This window comes from Aythya marila, assembly GCF_965140915.1.
Source record: "Aythya marila genome assembly, chromosome: 1".
NCBI lineage: Eukaryota > Metazoa > Chordata > Aves > Anseriformes > Anatidae > Aythya > Aythya marila.
The window spans coordinates 19,287,226-19,306,261 of NC_139042.1; the positions used below are offsets into that span (position 1 = coordinate 19,287,226).

Genomic DNA, 19,036 nt, shown 5'->3' on the forward strand with positions numbered 1-19,036 from the left:
GAGGTGGTTGGCAACCACGACCAGTTGGAGGGACCACCACAGCTGGATGGAGCCTCTACTACCCAGACACATGGCCACTGATTGCCACAGACTCGTTCATTTGCTCTCTGGGGCCATAGCACTTGGTCCCTGTCCCTGTTGACCCCAGGAGCCCACACACGGGGTGCTGAGGGGGGGACCTCACAGCTTGTCCCCTGGTACGGGGCGGGGGGGGGAAGGGGTGCTGAGGTGGGCCCCACACTCCGATGTCCCACAGGGAGCCCTGCCCAGGGAAGGGAGGAGGAAGCCGAGGAAGAGGAGGAGGCCGCAGGGGGCACTGCGGGGCCGCCCCGCTGGCTTTGCCCGCTAGAGGGCAAGAGAGGCCCGCACAAGCGCGGCGGGGCGGCTGCCCCTGCCCGGCAGCCCTGGCGCCCTCCCCCGGCCCTCGCTGCCCTCCTCCTGCTCTGGCTGGACATGGCTGGGGGACGTGGGGGGCTGCTGGGGCGAGCAGCCGCCTGCAGCCCGTCGGGAAGGCGTCCTCCTGCCTCGGGGATGTGTCCTCAGGATGAGGGAGGGCTATGGGGCGTGCAGGATGCATGCCCTGGGTGGCCACCTTACCACCCATGGAGGTGCAGTCCTGCCCGTCAAGGTGTTCGGTCATCCCAGAAGGCGGGCATGGGTTCGGTGTAGACCGTGTCCTCCACAGGGATGAAGGGGTGCCAGGCTGCTGTCCTGTCCGTGGTGGTGAGCTGGGGCACGCATCCAGCCCCCAAGGGCTGGCATCCTCTCTCCTGGCCCCAAGGGCGGTGGCGATGAGCTGCTCAAGGCAGGTTGCCGGCTGCGTGGTCGGTCCAGCACTGGGAGGTATGGTTCAGCGGGTGGTTTTGATCAGTGCTTTGGCTGGTGTACGAATGCCACCCCATCGCTCAGACAGTGAACGAGCTGAGCACGAAGCACAGCTGGCTAAGAAAGAACTTCAGGGACACCCTAGAGGCTGCTCCGACTGACTGCAGCCTGCTGCCAAACTCTTCCGAGCTCGCAAATGAGCAGCAACAACACGTGAGCATGAAGAAGGCAGAAATCTCCGTACACAAACAAGAGTGAGCCTGGGCAGGAGATAAGCAAAACGGGACGGGTGATAGCAGACCAGTTCTGACACTGAGCTGTGCCACAAGCACTGCTTGCCATGAGAAGGCCTCTCCGGGCAGATGCATGAGCAGCAAATGTGATTTCTTCCTCTTTTCTCCTTGCAGTCAATGCCACTTTCTCTCTTGAGCTGAAGGGACTTACAACATCAGTTAATTCTGTGTTAAAAGCAGCAGGTGTGAGCCCTGTACAAGTACATACATCAGAGAAGTTTTAAACATATTTGGTGGTTTTAACACTTTCATCACTTAACTGCTTTCAAGTATTGCCTACAAATACATTCCAAGAGGCTGTATTAGTATCTGTGTCAATGCACTGGACTGAATCTGACTAATAATGACATTATTATTTTTTTTTTTACTTAAATCAAAATACCTTTAAATATGTAACCTTATAGCTTACTTCCTAGGACAGTCCCAAAGATCATATTCTTATTTAAAGATCATATGCTTATTTAATGTAGGCTCACTGATTCCTATATGCAGCAAAATACCATAATTGCATAAGAAATCCGTGTCATATATCCTGCTGCGGCTGTGTGTGCATGCTGACAGTGATGCTGATGTTTTAAACTGCATTATATTCTAAACTGCATTATGTTTTATAGTCCTCTGATACAAAAATTTGGTGAACTGAGTGTACCCCATATGAAATAGACCTTTCCATGTTTCTTTCTGGGATTCCAAATTCGGGTAATTTTTTTTTTTAATGTGTACTCTTACTTTTTTCCTACCGATTCTGAAGTGAAAAAGCAAGAACACTCTTCTACATCATTGTTCCTAAGCCTATGGGCACTTGTTATGTTAATCCAATCAACCTGAATTGCATGGCTAATAGGTTTTCACGAATATTTTATTTATTTCCAGATAACCCAATGTTTCATAATTATGTGTTTCAGTAACTTTTCCTTGCTGGGAAGACAAGAGTTTTCCTTGGAGAATTAATCTGTGCAGCTGTATTAATAGTTTAATGCCCTCACCACCCTTTCTGGGGAAATGCTGAATCACATGTATAGCACAGCAGGTGGGATCCATCTAGTCCTATCTAGACCTCTGTCATGGAGAAGTCTCTATCTAATATAGGTTCCCTTCATACACTGGAAAGAATTAAGCATCTCTAGTGCATGAGTCATGTCATCCTAAAGTAGACGCCTAGAATAGGTCAGATGATTTGTGCCCTAAAATTGCTCCTATTTCTCTGCATTAAAGAACAAGTAATCTAGATCTAGTTGTCTCCACTGTAGCAGCCTGATGTGAGGTGAGATAAATTACGCTCTTGTCATCTTCGGGTTTATATCATGTTCCCGAAGTATCCTGAGAATTCCTGTTTGTAAAAAAAATAAAAAATGAAAGTAATGTTACATTCTGTACTATTTTCTATATATCAAAAGGAAGCTTTTTAAAGTTTGCTGACTCAAGGCATTTTAGTAAAATTGGCAAATGCCATGCGTTTCACTGGAAAGTTGTAGAACCTCTTTTTTAATAGTATAAATCTTCCAAGTCTTCATCTGCAGGGCTTGGAAATAAACAAATTAGTTATATTGTAGGTCTAAAAAAAGGATTCTGTACTTTGGGTGAAATTATGCAATCTGAAGGAAAGAAAAAACAAACAAACGTTTTCTTACAGCAGGCTGATTTTTTTTTAAAAATGACACTCAACATTTGATATGTGAAGAGCTCTTGTTAAGTTCAATGGGTTGGCAGAGTACAGGTAAGACAGTAAAAAAAAAAAAATCATGACTGTAAAGCTTGCCAGAGGTGTCACATCAGTGTGGTGCATGTGAGGAGAATGTGTGCCAGGAACTACTTAAGAAATGCAGGGTTCTTCTGACCAGCTCTGCTAGCAGGAGTTAAAATCCTGCATAAAGCTGATGAGTAAGCTCTTGATGACTCACTGTGGCAGATGCAGTCTTTAATTCCAGGAGGGTATAAGGGAAGTGGGTGTGAATCTCTAGTTGAGGGGAGCTAGGGATGTTCCTGCCTCCGTGTCTTGGGGATAAAAGTGTAGGTTTTTAATACAGCCTGAGCTATCAGTAAAGCCATACTTCTGTAAGGGGTAAGCTTGACATTACACATCACACATAGATTTTATGTGAAGCAGGGTTGGAACACCACCTACTCACAGATGGGTATAATTTTGGGGATGTCCTGCATAATTCATGTGTGGCTTTGATACTTATGAGTAATTCAGACATCAAAGCCTCAACTTAGATAACACTTTTATAACACTAAACTTCCTAGAGCCAATAATATGTGGGCTTTCGTTTGAGTTCCTTAAAAAAAAAAAAAAAAGGGCAAACAACAACAAATAAAACCAACTCTACCAATACTTCCTCCTTACCTTCAGATATTTCTCATAAGGTATGCTGATCTGAAGTACAAGACAGAAAATTATGAAGCTTGGGCTACAGAAAAAAAAAATAAATCCCTATTGTACTTTTCACTGGGACAACAACTGTAAATTTTAAGGAACTGGGAAGGAGCGAGGCTGTTTCCAGAACGACCAGCACCAGACAGCAGATAGCAGGCCCCTTGGTCGCTCTGCGGTAAGCTCCTTTTGCTTTGCCAGTGGCGCAAGCCTTCACTTCTCAGCAGCCCAATTTCCTAACAAGCAATTTTATGTTCCCTTCCAAGTTACACATTATGCATGGAAAAAGCTTCCCATTAATAACCATAAAGCTCCTTTATTGTTCTCCTTCAAATCTCCTTAAAACTTCCTTCTGCCACAAAACACTTGTCATTGGCCAGGCCTGTTGCTTTTTATTCTCAACGCTGCTTTCCCCTTATCCTTCCCCCATGTGTCTGGGGTATACACCTGTTGTCTTTCATCATGGGTTAAGATCATAAGCTCTTTGGGCATAGACCATCTCTCTGATTACATGTGTCTACAGTATCCAGCACAATGGGACTGTGATCCCCGAGCGGGGGCCTCTGGGTACTGCCGTGATCAAGTTGATAAAGAATAATGATTTTTGACATGGCGAGTTCTGCAGTTTTTCCCAAGTCATTCTGCAGTTGTTCACACTGATACATCCATTGTGTGTGAGAGAGCAGTGTCCTTAAACCTGATATATAGGGAACATGACTGGGGAGCGCTGAGTCCCTCCTGACGTCCTGGGTCTGGGGGTGGGGGTGCTGGCCTGGCCTCGCACGTCGAAATGCATGGACTGACGTGCAGCAACTGTTTCTTCTGTGGGTTTGTGTGGGGCTAGCGGGATGGGACCCTGCTCTGATGCTGCTGAAACCCATCTTTCAAATAGTAATAGTGACCGATGGAGGGGAATGAAGGGCAGGTGGCTCGTGTGCCACTGGCGTGGGGTTTGCCTGTTCCCTGCACACCCCTGGGGACTGAGGACACAGCCTGTCCCTGCTGCGGTTCCCCCATGGACATGGGAACTGGAAGTCTCCATCCCTCCTCTTAAGTGTTAAGTCATGGTTGCGAGTGGAGGGCTTCCGAAAGGCTGGGAGCTGGGCTGCTGGCTTTTGTGGTGGGGAAGGCCAGGAGAGCCTCTCCCTCTGCCGCATGCCCATCCCGCAGGAAGACATGCGGAGAGTCAAGTATTTTTAATTAACCTCCTTGCAAAGCCCTTCTTTTCCCGAGCTGCGTTTCCAGCCTCCACCGGTTGACCTTCCTGGGCCCCGCCACCTCCGAGACGTGCAGCATCATTCCCACTGTGCAATCTCTCTCCCCAGCTCCCAAGATATTATGTTTCTTCCCTTTCTCTCCCTCTCTCCCCCTGCAAAAAAAAAAAAAAAAAAAAAAAAGCCTGACTTCAGGTTTTGCATTGAATTCCAGGGGGCTGCGGGAGCCGTCCTCTCCCTCGTTGCAGCCCCTGCATTGTGCCCAGTCCTTGAGCTCTGCTCGAGCAATCCTTCTGGAAAGGCAGGAGACCCTTCTGTCGCTTTGCTAATGAATGCAGCTATATTGGAGAGCGGCAAAACAACAATAACATCAATCATCGGCATCACGAGAAGAAACATAAATCCTCTTCTCTCCCCCCCCCCCCCCCTTCAATGCCCCCCACAGGCTCTCTCCTGGCGGTTTTAAATAACTTCTGCTTGCGGGAGGAGAACACTTTACTTACGTCTCGGCGCCGTGGGGATGATTTTTCCTCCCTGCCTCCCCCCGATCCTCTTCTCCTTCCCCTTCACCCTGCTCGGAAGGACTTGTGCCCGCAGCGCTTGGGGTTCCCCGCGGCCACAAGGGGCATCCCCCAAAAACTCCCCCCCGAGCCCCGGTGCGGGGGCACAGCGGGGCTGCAGGACCAGGGGGGCTTCAGGATCCCGGGTGAAAGGGGCTTTAGGATCCCGGGGACAGGGGCTTTAGGATCTGGAGGAGAGGGGCTTCAGGATCCCGGGGACAGGGGCTTTAGGATTGCGGGGATAAGGGGAGCAGGAGGGGAGAGGAAAACCGCGCAGCGTGATCCATGACCATGCCTCCCCCCTAAAGAAAAAAAATAAAAATTAAGAAAACCCCCCTCCCAAACTTCCCGGTGACCACGCCGGTTTGACTTCGCACCCCTCTTGGCGCAGGGGCTCAACGGGGGGCTGCAGCCCCCGGGGGATGGATGGAGGGGAGGGGGGCCGGGGGCTGGCGCTGCCGAGGGCACCCCCGGGAGCTGATCCCGCAGCGGGGTGACCCCGGGGCACGTAGCATCCCCCCTCCCCTTCCTCCCCCCAGCTTTCATGATTTCTTCCCGAGCCCCTGCGCTGCCGCAGAGCAGTAAGTGCCCGGCGCCGGGAGCGCGTCTGTATTGCAGCAGGTAGGGCTGAGCGCTAGGACCTCGGAGAATCCTTCCAGCAGCAATCAGGACTACCTTAAACCCAGCCCAATGCCTCTTCCTGCGCCACTCTGCGTGCTGGATGGAGATCCACAGTCAAGAGCTGCAGCTCAGTGCTGGAGTACAACATTTCACAGGGAGCCCTGCAGAAGCAACACCTGTTTCGAGCCAGCCAAGAAAGGCACAAGCACTTGTATGTTGCTGCTTTGCTTGTGGATCGGCAATAACCCTAAACCAGTGGACATCTGCTGAGCCTCCTGAGAATTCTGGATAATAGATTTGGACGTCAAAAGTTTTATATTTTTAATTTTTTTGTGCCTTTTGCCTTTTTTTCCTTTCCATTTTTTTTTTTTTTCGGATTTATCTCAGCCAACAACGTGAGATTTCCCCCCTCCCCCTTTGCAGGATTCATGCTGATGTATGCAGTCTGTTATAGAGTAAAAACAGCGCATGCCTTTCTGGAGTCAGAATCCATAAATCCTGACGTAGCCTGTGCATCTTAAAAAAAAAAAAATCCCTATAACGCCTAGGTATTTAAGTTGCTATGGTCATTCTTATCTTAAACCAAATGGAGAAACTACGGATTTTTTTCTTTATTACAGTTGGATGGGCTGAAGACCTTATTGCTTGCTAAGAGCTGGGGATATATGCATTTATATAGATATACACATCTATATGTTTATAAATATGTCAGTGTGTGAGTATAAAGTGGTGGTTTCTTAGACTAACTGGTTTGACCTTGAACCTGTACCAGTCAAAACAGAATATTACTTTTATTTATGCATTTAATGGATTGAAGAAAGAACATTTTCTCTGTAACTGCGCTAGGGAGGGGAGAGGAGTGGAATATACCTAATCTTATATCTCCTGGGTTTGGCACCATCATTATTGTTTATTCTTATTCTCTAAAAGCAGAATCTTCTGATGGCTCCCTTAGGTGAAGTTGGGAACTATTTCGGTGTGCAGGATGCAGTACCCTTTGGGAATGTGCCCGTTTTGCCGGTGGATAGTCCGGTTTTGTTAAGTGACCACCTGGGTCAGTCTGAGGCAGGTGGGCTACCCAGGGGGCCTGCGGTCACGGACTTGGACCATTTAAAGGGGATCCTCAGGCGGAGGCAGCTATACTGCAGGACTGGATTTCATTTAGAAATCTTCCCCAATGGTACTATCCAGGGAACCAGGCAAGACCACAGCAGATTTGGTAGGTATTATCCTTAACCCTTTAGGGGTCATGCGATGAAATTATGTGCTCCAACTCCGGGCGGGGGGACGGCGGGGGGGAAAGGGGTGTCAAGCGGGAGGAGAGGGGGTTTGCGACGGGGTCTGAGCAGCCGAGGGGGAAAAAATGGATGGGGCCGGGGCCGGGGCCGTAGCCAGGCGGCACCGCCGCAGCGGAGCAGGAGCCCTCGCCAAAGTCGCCGGGCGCTCGGTAGCGGTGGTCGGGGGGCTCCGGGGTTCGCTTCGGGGCCGGGAGAGGGGTGGTGGCGGTGGTGGCGGTGGTGGTGGTGTGGGGGGGATTTTTTTTTTTTTTTTTTTTGCTCAGGAAGCAGCAGAAATTTTCTACGGAACGCTTGCATTTGGCGAGTTTAAAGGGGTTTTTAATCATTAACCACGCCGATTTCAAACGCCCCGAGTTTCCTGAAGGGAGTGGCTGTCGCCCTGTACGCAAATGAACGAGGGCTTTCCTTTCGGTTTCTCTCCCCATCACCACCTGCCCCGGTGGCAGATCCGGCCCCTGCCCGGGCTCCCTGCGAGCAGCCCCCGGCGGCGGGCGGCCACCGGCCGGCCTCGGGGCTCGCAGCCCCGCCGCAAAACGCTCCCTGCTCGCTGAGAGCCGCCGGGGGACAGGGCAGGGTGGCTTTTTCTATTTCTGTGACTCAGCAGCCGGGGTTGGAGGGCTCACGGCTCCGCGCCGCTTCATTCCCGCAGCCTGGCTGCTCGGGAGCGCACGGGCACGCACCCGCGGCCACGCACCCGCGAGTCCGGGGGGGGACTCCCCCACCCAGCCCCGGCAGCTTGCAAGTTCCCTAAAGCAGCCCGCAGGAGCCGATTCTTTTTTGGGGGTTTTAAGGAGGGGTGAGGCGAATGCACCAGGTTAGCTAAGCCGCGCTCCCAGCTGTTGGAAGGAGTTAACTTGGGAGCGAAGCAACCTGACAGCGCTTACACTCGGTCGTAAAAACAAAGTCCCGTGGTGCTTTTTATTTTTATTTATTTATTTCCCCCCCCCCCCCTCCTTTGCCTTTTAATGCCAGATGTTGAACCCTATCTAAACCGTGTTTTATTGCTCGGTGAAGCTGTTTAGATAATGCCGGTGTTGCAGGGGGATGATCGCGAAAGGGCGCAGAAGGGAAGAGGCGTGGGGGGGGGGGGAAGGGAAAGACAGGGAAGGGGAGAGGAGAGGAGAGGGCTGGGGCTCGCATGGTGGCAGGTTCGTCCTCCATCCCCCGCTCCCTGCCACCCTCAGGCCGGCTCCAGGCTCTGCCTCCCTCCCCCGGGCGTGCTGGGGGGAGCGGAGGGCACAGAAAGTGCGGAAAGTGCCGGGCGGAAGGGAAAAGGCGGTGGCGTAGCGTGGGGACCGGAGCGATTCGGCATCAAGGCTTATCATTTTATTTATTTTATTATTATTGTATTTTATTTTTTTTTTTCCGAGACGCTGCGAATAGCCGCAGGCACAGGTTTCCCCCTGCTCGCTGCGGGCTCGGAGCAGGCTCTGGGGAAGGGGGGTCCGGGGGCTGCTGCGGGGGGGTCCGGGGGTGTGTGGGGGGGCCGCCGGCAGCAGGTGTAGGGCGGCGAGCATCGGCAGCGGGGGCTGCTTGGGGCCGGCACCCCCGGGGCCCCGCCGCCGTCCCCTGTCCCCCCCCTCGGGAGGAGGCCGCCAGCTGCTGCCCCCCTCCGCAGTGACCGCGTTATTCGAGGCGTCCGTGGTTAAAAATGGCTCGCCAGCCGCAGTTGTAGGGAGCTGAGGATGCCGAGGGGCAGCTCCCCCAGCCCTGCAGCGCTTGGGCTTTAAATAGATTTTTTTTTTCCCCAATCCCTTTGCCCCCCACCCCCAAATCCCCTCATATGGGAGCACCCCGGCGCTAACTCCTCGCCCAGGGGGGATGCTCGCCAAAGCCGTGGGATGCGACGGGGCTCCGGAGCTTCTTCGGGAGCGGGGAGGGCTTTTTGTAGCGTTGTGTTTGTCGGGAGGTCACCGGTTAGCAGCTGCTATTTGGGTTTCGGTGATGGCAAAGCCTTGCGATTCCCCTGGGAAGCTCCCGCATCCATCCCAACGCCGGAGCTGCCCGGGGGAGAGGGATCCAACTTGGTCGCCTCCGAGCTTGCGAGGGGAAACCTGCGTGGGGGGGACGAGGCTAGAGGGAAGTTTTCCTCCGGGAAAATAAGGAGGACAAAGAGAAGCCCGGGGGGGCTGCAAGGAAACTCTGCTCGGGGCTCTGCCCGGTGGGAATCCCCCTCCCCGCACACACACGCACACACCTCTGGAGAGACATCAGATAAGAGTAATTCTTTTGTGATGCTATGTTGGATGCGTGCCGATTGCATACAATAAACCGAGCCATATTGTGTGTCTATACTCGCCCGGCTCTGGGAGCCCTGGCATTTCACAATTCCTGCAGCAGCAGCAAGATGTCCATCTCGGAGGGAAAAGCTCCCCGGGGGAGCGCAGCCTGGTGTCCCCCCCCCCCCCGCCCCTCCATGGAAAGCGGTCTTAGGTGATCAAAGCCTTATCTCTGCTAGGTGACAAAAGAAAATTCTATTTATTTATTTATTTATTTATTTGATGCAGTCTCCTTTCGTCTAAGGGCATTTGCCACACAGTGGAGTCATTGTAAATTCAGGAACTCTGTAACAGCGGAGAGGCGTGCCTCTGTGCGTCAGCACAAGTACTGCATGCACAGCATTAAAAAAAAAAAATAGGAGCATGCAGGGAGGAGAAAAAAAAAAAAAAAGAGCTTGTCAGCAGGTGACCTCCGCTCCCCGGGACCTGCTGCTGCAAGGACCCGATGCGTTCATCAGCTGCAGGAGCCGAGCAGCTGACCGTCCTCCTGCCTCCCCCATTTCCCTGCATGGCTCTGAGGGGGCTTCAGCACTGGGCAGGGGGCCTGCAGGCCCCCCTTCTGCCCCCCAGTCCACTGCTGGATATGGGAGGACGGGCTGCTTCTGCCCCCCAACACCCCCAGGCTTTTGGGCTCTTGGGAGATATGAGGGGCAGGTTGTAGGGAGGCAGTTTTTTGGGGTGGGGGAGAAGTGCCCTTCACTCAGCCTTTGGTGGGGGTGCAGTGGCAGCAGTAAGGAGAGGCTGTGGTGCCCCCTAAAAGGGGGTGCGCTGGGGTTGGGGGCTCACTGTGGCAGCCTAAATGTGAAGCAGGGCCCTGCTGCCCCTGGGGGAGCTGTGGCCCTCTGTGTGCAGCCTGGCCTCCCCATGGGCATCCTGTGTGGCAGTGGCGACAGCAGTGATAGGCGGGAGGAATCACAGGTGGGGGCTCTGCTCCAGCTGAGCGCCCAAACTGGGGTCTGGGGAGGCCAGGGAAGCCCCAGCTTTGCTCCCAGCTTCACTCAGTATCACCCTCACCCCATTTGTATTTTGCTGGACTGAGGGCAGCATGGCCCTGCCTCTGTGGCCTCCCTTCCCTGCGCTGGGCACCTTGCTGCTGCCTCTGAGAACCCTGCAGAGGCTGGCAGAGATCCTTGCTTGCCGTACTCCTTGTCATAAATGGGGCTTGGGATGCCGAGTGGAAGCTACGCTGCTTCAATCCGGCAGCACAAAAAGGGCCTATATATAGCAAGAGACAAAAATGTGCAAAGGGCGGAACAAACCACAAAGGTCCGTCATTGGGAAGATGCTCATTGCTTAGAGCTGAGGCAAATGTGTCCTGTAGCTCTGTGCGATGCCAGAGCTCAGTGGGACAAAAGTGACAATTTCATGTGCTGTAAGTGACCCGTGGCAGGACCAGCCCTACACGGTCAGAGGGTGGTGTCCTGCTGGTGTCCAGCCAGGTCCTGAGCTGGGGCATGCAGCAGAAGAGGCTGGTGGGGATATGCAAGGAATAATTTCCCCTCAAACTTTCTTCCTAACCTCTTTGTGGAGCAGCAAGTCTTTGCCTTTAAGCGGTTTCATTAAAGTAATTGTCCAGTGCCTGACAAGACAGTACTCAGGATCCATGTACTGAGATGCATTTCCTCCCTCTTTCTCTTTTCTCCCACATTTTTAGCTATAAATAGGGACCTAGCTTTTAAAGTTTGGGGCTGTCCTGATTTTCATTTGGTCCAGCCTCATTTTGAAAGGTATATCTATTTTAATATCTGGTTCAGATCCTGTGCACTGTCACTGTATTACAGAAATGATAGAGCGAAAAAATTCACAAGAGTGCTGGGCCAAATCATGCAATCCTTAAACTGTCAAAACTTTTGCATGACTGCATGGTTGTCCCCAGATATTCTCATGAAGACTTAGCAGCATGGCATGTAAAACTTTCTGTGAATAGTCTGCTTAATGTTTTAAATGAACAAGTCCCTATTCTGATCTCAAATGTGTGGATGCTCTTTGCCAAGGACCTTAAATTTGTCTTGTGCACTTACAATGGGATGTGACAGTGCTTTTTTTGTTCTTTTGACACACTAAGCAGCATGCACACAAATATTTGAAACAAGGACAGCAATTAAAGTCTACATTGATATTGATGTGAAAGATGCCAGACTCACTGACTTAGCTGCAGTGTGGTATAATACACACTTCACATAAGACTTAACATCAGTTAAAATTGCTTGGTAATATGTATCAAGTAATATGATAGTTTGGTAAAAGCTTTACAGAAAAGGCCTTAGTAAGAAAGCTGGATGTATTGCATGTCCGGATATAATGGGAATGATTAAATTGTTTCAATGGATCGATTGTATCTGAGATACTACACATACCAGATAAACAGCACACTGCCACTTTTTATTACTTCAAAAAAAAATCCATAATTACTAGATATTTCCTCCTTGTATTTTAGGATTAGTGCATATGTAGAGAATAATTTAAGATGCCCAGGCCTTAAAACAGGGTTATCAAAACAATAAGACTATGGTGTTTGTAGTACTGAATAATATATAAGGTAATGATCAATAGTCCCTTACAGGGAATACATTTCATCTTTACATTAGCTTGGCTATAAATTTTCCCTATTGGCTTCAACTTGTGCTTTGTTAGATTTATGTGATTCATGCCTGTTATTGATTAGTGCCCAACTATTTTGTGGGAGATGCCAAATTAATTGTTCAAAAAATCCATGAAAGTGCTTTTTTATTGGCCACGTGAGGCTCAACACATACTATACTGTTATTTTATTGTTTCATGCAAATACAATTCCCAATAAGCTTTTAAAATAGTTACGTGGTGTGGTTAGACATGAACATTCACAAAATATATGGAAAATGCTACTCTGTGCCTTATTTTGTGGCTCAGAATGTAGCGTTGTGCAGTAGTGTGCTTCTGAACATTGCTGGATAACTCCTGCGAGATCTCTACATGAAAACTCCAGAATAGGAAGCAATTTCCACGTGTTCCACAAGAAATCTAGCTTTTTGTGAGGTTTGGCTGGTAACATCCTCACCGAGGAGGCAAGCAGCTTTCAGGGAAGGCTGCCAACAAAACCCCAGACCTCAGAAGCAGAGGAGCTGGTGTTTGAGTTGGTGCTCACTCCACTGTGCACAGGGATGCTCAACCTGGGAGCTTTGTAGGAGTGCTTCCCTGCAAAATATTGTAACCTGCAGAAAGCTTGCTATTGAGTGTAAAGGAAGATGTAATCAATTGTGTGCTATCACTTAGCTCTAGAACATTTTAAGTTTCAATTTAGAGATAAGTAAAAAAGTAATATAGTGGATGTTTAATATCTAGACAAATCAGTGTGAGCCTCTGAACTGTATTACAGATTTCCATTTCTCAAGCCTCTGGAAGATGACAATGTGAGTAAATCTTTCCATGTATTCCTGATTCATTGATGCCCAGAAAGTAGATATTTTGGTTCCATGTGTAACTTTATTTTCATCTCACAATACTGGTTCAAGCGTTTTTTTTTTTTCTTTCTTTTTTTTTTTTTTTTTTCTTCCTTTTTTTTTCTAAGTTACTTTGCAAGACAGATTTCATAGGTTCTTTAATAATAGTAATTTTGGTTATCTGAAAACGCGACTTTTTTCTCTTTGAATGCATGAGCGTTGTGCAAATTGGAATACTGACAAGTGCAGTATGGCTGAGCTTCAGGTTTGTTTAGAAACGGTGAGAAAGATTGAGAATAATCTTTAATTTGATACATTAATGCTGTCTGCAGTGCATCACTCTAGCAGAGACTTAAAGGACCTAACCATTCAAGGATCGTGTTTTACGGTGTGTTCATTTGTTCCTCATCTTCCTCCAAACAACTCTGAAAACGGAAAGCACACCTCTGACACCAGCTGTTTGCCACTCAGGGGTCAGTCACATCTGGGAAAGATCTTCCAGTGCAAACAACATCTACACTGTTTGCTTTTTCCTGTATTTTCTAGGTATACTGGAGTTTATCAGTATAGCAGTGGGCCTGGTCAGCATTCGAGGAGTAGACAGTGGACTCTACCTTGGAATGAATGAGAAAGGGGAGCTCTACGGCTCGGTAAGTCCTTGGTTGTGCTGGGCAGTTTAAATGCTTGTGTTTCTTGGTAAAAAATACTTGGTAGCTCCTGCAAGGCTCTGTTGTGTACAAGCACAGCTTCTGCTTGAGATATCTTGCAGTTTAATGAGAAACAAGACTCTGCAGGTGGTGTGCAAGTGAGGGAGAGGAAAAGGTGACAAAATCTGGAAGGCGTGATAATGTGGGCAGATGACAACGTAGGTATGAACAGTGGAGACTGCTGGCCACTGCAGACTGAAGGATGTACTATAGGATTTGCAAAACTGTTGTTTCAGTCAAGGCTTAAATGAGACAAAGTTGTTGCTTTTTGTGTGTAGGCAGAGATCGTGCTAGGAATTGACAAAAGCAAGTCGAGGGGGAGGCAAAGGGTGGCATGTGTGGATGAGAAAATGAGAAATAAGAGTGGGTAAAAGTTATAAAGAGTAAAGGAATGAGGGCAAGAGACTTGGTGGTCTTGTTCTGAAAGTTCATCTGGTGTTCCCTGCAAGGTGGTAGCAGGAATGGGAAGGAGTAAAACTTGGTGTTTCTTGGAGTTAGAATGGCCACCCAGCCTACCTGGAGCTAGTGGGTGATCATCCTTGGCAGCATGGGCTGTTTTGCTGCAGAGGAGTTTGTGTGTGTGTGTACACATGTGCATGTGTGTGAAATGTCTGTTCCTTGGAGCAACTCAGACATCTGGTGTACACAGGGGTTCACATGTGGGGTAGATCACAGGCAGGAAGCAACTGAAGTTGAGTAGGTAACTCCTCAAAGAGTAGAAAGCAACCGTTTCTAGCAGTCAAGTGTCAAGCTCCACAACTAATGAGGAGTAGAGGAGCAGTTGTATCAGGGGAAGAGGGTGTCAGGTCTGGAGGGAAGGCGAATGTGTGAAGCAGAAGGAGGCTGTGTATATGCACAGGGGTTCTTCAGAGGCATCAAGGAGAGGATGGTCAAACGGCCTTTGGGCAAGGCCTGATGGCATAAACATTGCATGGAGAGACACTCAGAAAGGAGTTAAATAACAGTGTGGCCTTGGGTGTAGCTAAAGACCCCTGTGCCACAGGGGGGTAATGGTAACTGGGAAAAGGATGAACTGAATGGGACAGTGGTGAGAGTGGGAGGAACATGAGATGAGCAGATGGTGATGAGCAAATGGATGGAAACAGGAGTGAGAGTACAGCTTCCCGATATACAATGCACAGAGAAGTGTGAGGAAGAAAGACTATGAAGGTCCAGGAGAAGTGTTTTCACAAGAGTATCCAGGTTGATTGATCCCTTTCTGGTAATAATACCTTGTGTGAGAGATGGGAGGTGACTATCTTCTGAGTAAAGAGTAAGTCAGAGGAGGAAGCCACTCCATATCATGAAAGTGTATGTGGGAGGCAGAAAAAGAGGTGGTAGAATGAGGGGCAAGTTTGGGATGGAGAGCGTGTGGACAAGGAGGAAAAGGAGACATGCAGACATGGTGGGAACCAGTGAGTGGAAAAAGAGAAAGGAAAAGGATTTATAATAAATGGCAGTATGGGAGAGGAAAAGGTTGCAAGCATGGAGGGGAGGAGAGAAAAGGAATGGATGAAAAGACAGATGTAAACACATTGCTGGGGAAGAGTGAATAAGTTGGTATAAATCACAGGTCCTTTGCAGCTCATCTATGGCATAAAGGAGTAGGCAAGTCGTGAGTACTTGCATGGTTCAGGCAGGCAGCAGAAAGGCAGAAGAGCAACAGTAATATGAACCAGTAAATGTTGAAAATCAATGATAAGAGTAATTATTTAAGCAGATAAACTTAGTCAGTGAATCATGTAAGTTACTCTACACTTCAGATATCCAGAAAAAGAAGGAAATTTGGAGATGACTCAGGTTATTGATAGAGTTTAAATGCATAGACTTTGGAAAGCAAACATTACATTGCTTTTCAGTGTAATTCACGTTTCATGTTTGCAGTATGTTTGACTGCTGGAGTGAATTACTCAAAACTTTTTTTTTTCTTTTCTCCTTAAGGACTATGCACAAGAAATTCTTTGTAAATTACTAAGCTCATTGTGTTAATGAAATAGTTGTTCCATGAAAAGCAGTGCTCATGGAGCCTGCTTTCTGCAGTGTTTGGGTCTCACAGTCCCAAACATGAGTCTCCTTTATCTTTTCTCCCTGAACTAACACAAATTCTCAAGCCTTTTGTGTGTCTTGCACTTAGAAAGAGATGGTGTCAGCTGTCCATGCTCACTGGATGGTCAGTTTGAAAAGATTGCATAGCTCACCACTCCCAGGTGGGACGTGCAAATGATTTCTCTTCTTTACCCAGTCCCTGATTAGTTGCAAAACTGATAAGGACTTAATTTTCTTGAAGATCTTTGCCTCTTAATTGAAACTGGTTGAAAAAGCTGAGGAAGGACTGACAGGCAGGCAGACGGATGGACAGTGTAATTGGATAACCTCTTTTCCCTAATAAATGAGGCTAAAAATATGAAGCCATTTATAAAGGAGAACTGGCAATCTATAGGGCCAGAATGCAAAGTTCAGGTTAAAATCTGATGGATGATATGGCTCATTGTCAGCCTCCAGAGATGGCACATGCTGAAGAGTGATGGTAATTGAATTACATTACTTCCAATGAAATATAACCTCTAATGGCTACTCAGTGTGATGATGCTTTAAAGCCTTGTCAACACTAGCAATCCTAGTGCCTATATTTCAGCAACTGTCAGCTCTGGTAGAAACACTGAGATAAGCAGGCCTCTGAGCAGTTTTTCGTGTAGAAATGGCTGGACATTTTTAAGTGACAGCATTTTGCTTTTGGTTTTGGTCAAAAAAAAAGGAGGGGGGGCAATTAACTGAAAATGAAGTTCTCTGGTGGGAATAAATGCTGCAGTTTGAGCCAGAAGTAAGTAACATCCAAGACAGGACTTGCTTTCCTGTGGTAGAGAAGATCAGTTCTGCTGAAATGAGCCTCTGATATGGGAGACTGAGGTTCAAAGTTTTCACCCAAATTATTCCAGGGGGTCACCCAAGCTGGACTGCTCTGTAGTACCAGCAAGTTCTCCATTCTCTGCCTGTGCTGGGTGGTGGGTGCTTTTCTCTTGTTTTTTTTTTCACCAAAGGCCATGAATAGCATCAGGTTTGTCATGGAGCAGGCACAGTTGTGAGGCTGTGAATGTGTTTTGTAAGGTGGGAGAACTGTTTCCCTCTTACAACTGAATAGCAAGATAAGAAATTCCTGGTCTTGCTCTACATCAGCATTGTGGATCTACACAGGTGTGTTTCCGCAGGGATTCAGCACCACTGAACTTGGTAGTGCTGGAATAGGTGCCCTGTGTCTGTGGCAGTATTGAATTTATATTCAGATTTCTTTTTTAAAAATAATGTATATATATATATCAGGTGTGAATCAAATTAGCTCCCTGAAAGACATGTCCTTCTATATATGTGTTTGAAACATTTGGCACAGGAGGATTTTTCCCAGCATATTTGTGGTGCCGCTGGAGATAGGACATATGGTGAAGCAGAGCAGCCAAGATGGGTGATTGCCGCCAATTTTCATGAAAGACAACAGTAAAGGCAGCTTCAGCATATCTCGATCCAGACATGATGCTCTTGTCTTTCTGAAAGTGCTGCTTTCCCCATAAATCTGAATTAGCTACACAACGAATGCTCTTCCCAACTTGCCACCTTTACAGGGGGCACTTCTCTTGCATCTTCTGTTTCAAAAAAGTTCACCGACTGTCATGCTGCTCTCAGGACCATGCACACAGGGTGCCTGTTCCCAAGGTCCTCCCCATCCCACGGACTGAGCTAGGCAAAGCTGAAGGTACATGTGTGTGGTAGAATGAGGAAGCTGGTGGTGGCTATGTAGTGATGACTTGGAACTGGTTAGTGACAGCAGCTTTCCCTTCTCTGTCTAGCTCTTTTCCTGCTCTCCATTTACCTTGCCTTCCCCTTGCAGCCTGCAGCCACGACTCATCATGTTTCACAACAGCTTCCATGTTCCTGATTGGAGAGCAGGAAAAATCCATACTTCAGATAGGATCCAGAGGGTGTTAAGATGAGACATGAAGACCTTTTTCCTTCCTGAGCATCAAACAGGTCTTGCCAAGGCCTCTGGCAAGAGTGTCAACAAATGTGTCGTAGTTGTGCTCCTTGGTGCCATGTGGTGAGGATCTTCCTGCTCAGACCCATGACGTTCATGTTTTCATGGGCTGTCCCCAAGCTCACACTGCCTCACACCTCTTCCCCTGGGAGTTGGTGCCCCCATGACAGGCAGTGATGAGAACCCATGGCATGGGGTGCCCATCATTCCCACACCAGACTGTCCTCTCATGGCAGGACCATGGGACACCCTCACCCCCAATGTCTTCTTCTCTCTCCTGGGCTCTCCTGCAGTAGAGAACTGTGCTGCATCTCACTGCTGGCAACCATGCCCCATCAGTCCCCTGTGGTCACAGATCTGCCCCTCTCCTCTTCTCCACAAATACTGATGTCTCCATTGCTCCATGTGTCCTTGGAAAGTGGCAAGAGGCAGCACAGGCTGGATGGTCCAGAGGAGAAGTGGGAATGGGAAGATCTGGAGCAGCTAGTTACATGTAGGGCAGCTGTGCAACGGGGAGGAGGAAGAAAGAAAGAAGGAAGTGAGGTTGTTAGAGAGGGCTGGGAGCATTTGGGAGGAGAGGAAAGGGTAGAGAGAGACTTCAAGCAACTGGGACAGAGCTGAGGAACCCACATTTGGGGCTGGGGGGTGAGGTCTCAGATTCAGCCTTACAGGTTGCATGTGGCACAGTGAGACTTAGGACTGCTCATATCAGGGTAACGCATTGCTGTCCTTCAGAACCGTAATCTTGTTTGTCCTGATGTTTTCAGGACACTGAACCTGCCTTTTGCTCCTAAAACTATTAGGGAGAAGGTGGAGGAGGGGAGAGAGAGTGCTGTCCTTGAAGAAACATGTTTTCCTAGTAAGTGTGCAGGGAGGTGACGATACGCCTCTTTATTGTCCCAGCAGCTGCACCTGCAGGGCTTTGTGCCCTTGTTTGGGTCCCTACAGAGCTGGAAGGACTCTGCAGCTACAGAGACGGGTGAGCAGAAGCTTTTGAGGAAAAAGGGACACATTTTTGTAGTTTACTGAAAATGACTTGGTGTAGGTGTTGCTGCACTCTAAAAATACCTTTTATGTTCCCATGCAAACAAGGGAAGGGAATTGTTCAGCCCTTCAAATGACAGGGCAAGGTGCACGGAAACAACACGAAGAAATAAACAGGTTGCAGGTGCATGTTGGGAGCAGCTGTACGTGGTCAGTGCAGGTATCTAAGAATAAGATAGATAATAAAATTACTTTGCAAAGTTGTTCACACTTTCCTGTTAATGTTAAACACCTCTCACCTAAAGGGATTCCATGGACTTCCGATTTATTTATTTATTCTTTTTATAACCTGGATTATCTGCCCATCAGAGTGCATGCAGGCACCTGGGCCTGAAGTGAGCCTGGGAGGGAGAATAAAATGCAGGTTCCTTGAGTGAA

General features: G+C 48.6%; 1 protein-coding gene across 2 annotated transcripts in view; it reads left to right on the top strand.

The window, feature by feature from the left end:
• Positions 1–19,036, top strand: part of FGF9 (fibroblast growth factor 9) — a gene marked incomplete at its 5' end in the record, with an annotated part of 57,508 nt that overhangs the window by 23,448 nt on the left and 15,024 nt on the right. The window contains 3 exons of one of the 2 annotated variants that reach the window (XM_082776632.1): positions 5,957–6,098; positions 6,843–7,106; positions 13,430–13,533. In XM_082776632.1, the coding sequence (XP_082632758.1) occupies positions 5,957–6,098; positions 6,843–7,106; positions 13,430–13,533 (510 nt within the window). Of the gene's footprint in view, positions 1–5,956; positions 6,099–6,842; positions 7,107–13,429; positions 13,534–19,036 lie in introns of those variants that run through there. The other variant, XM_082776631.1, reaches the window with a different exon arrangement.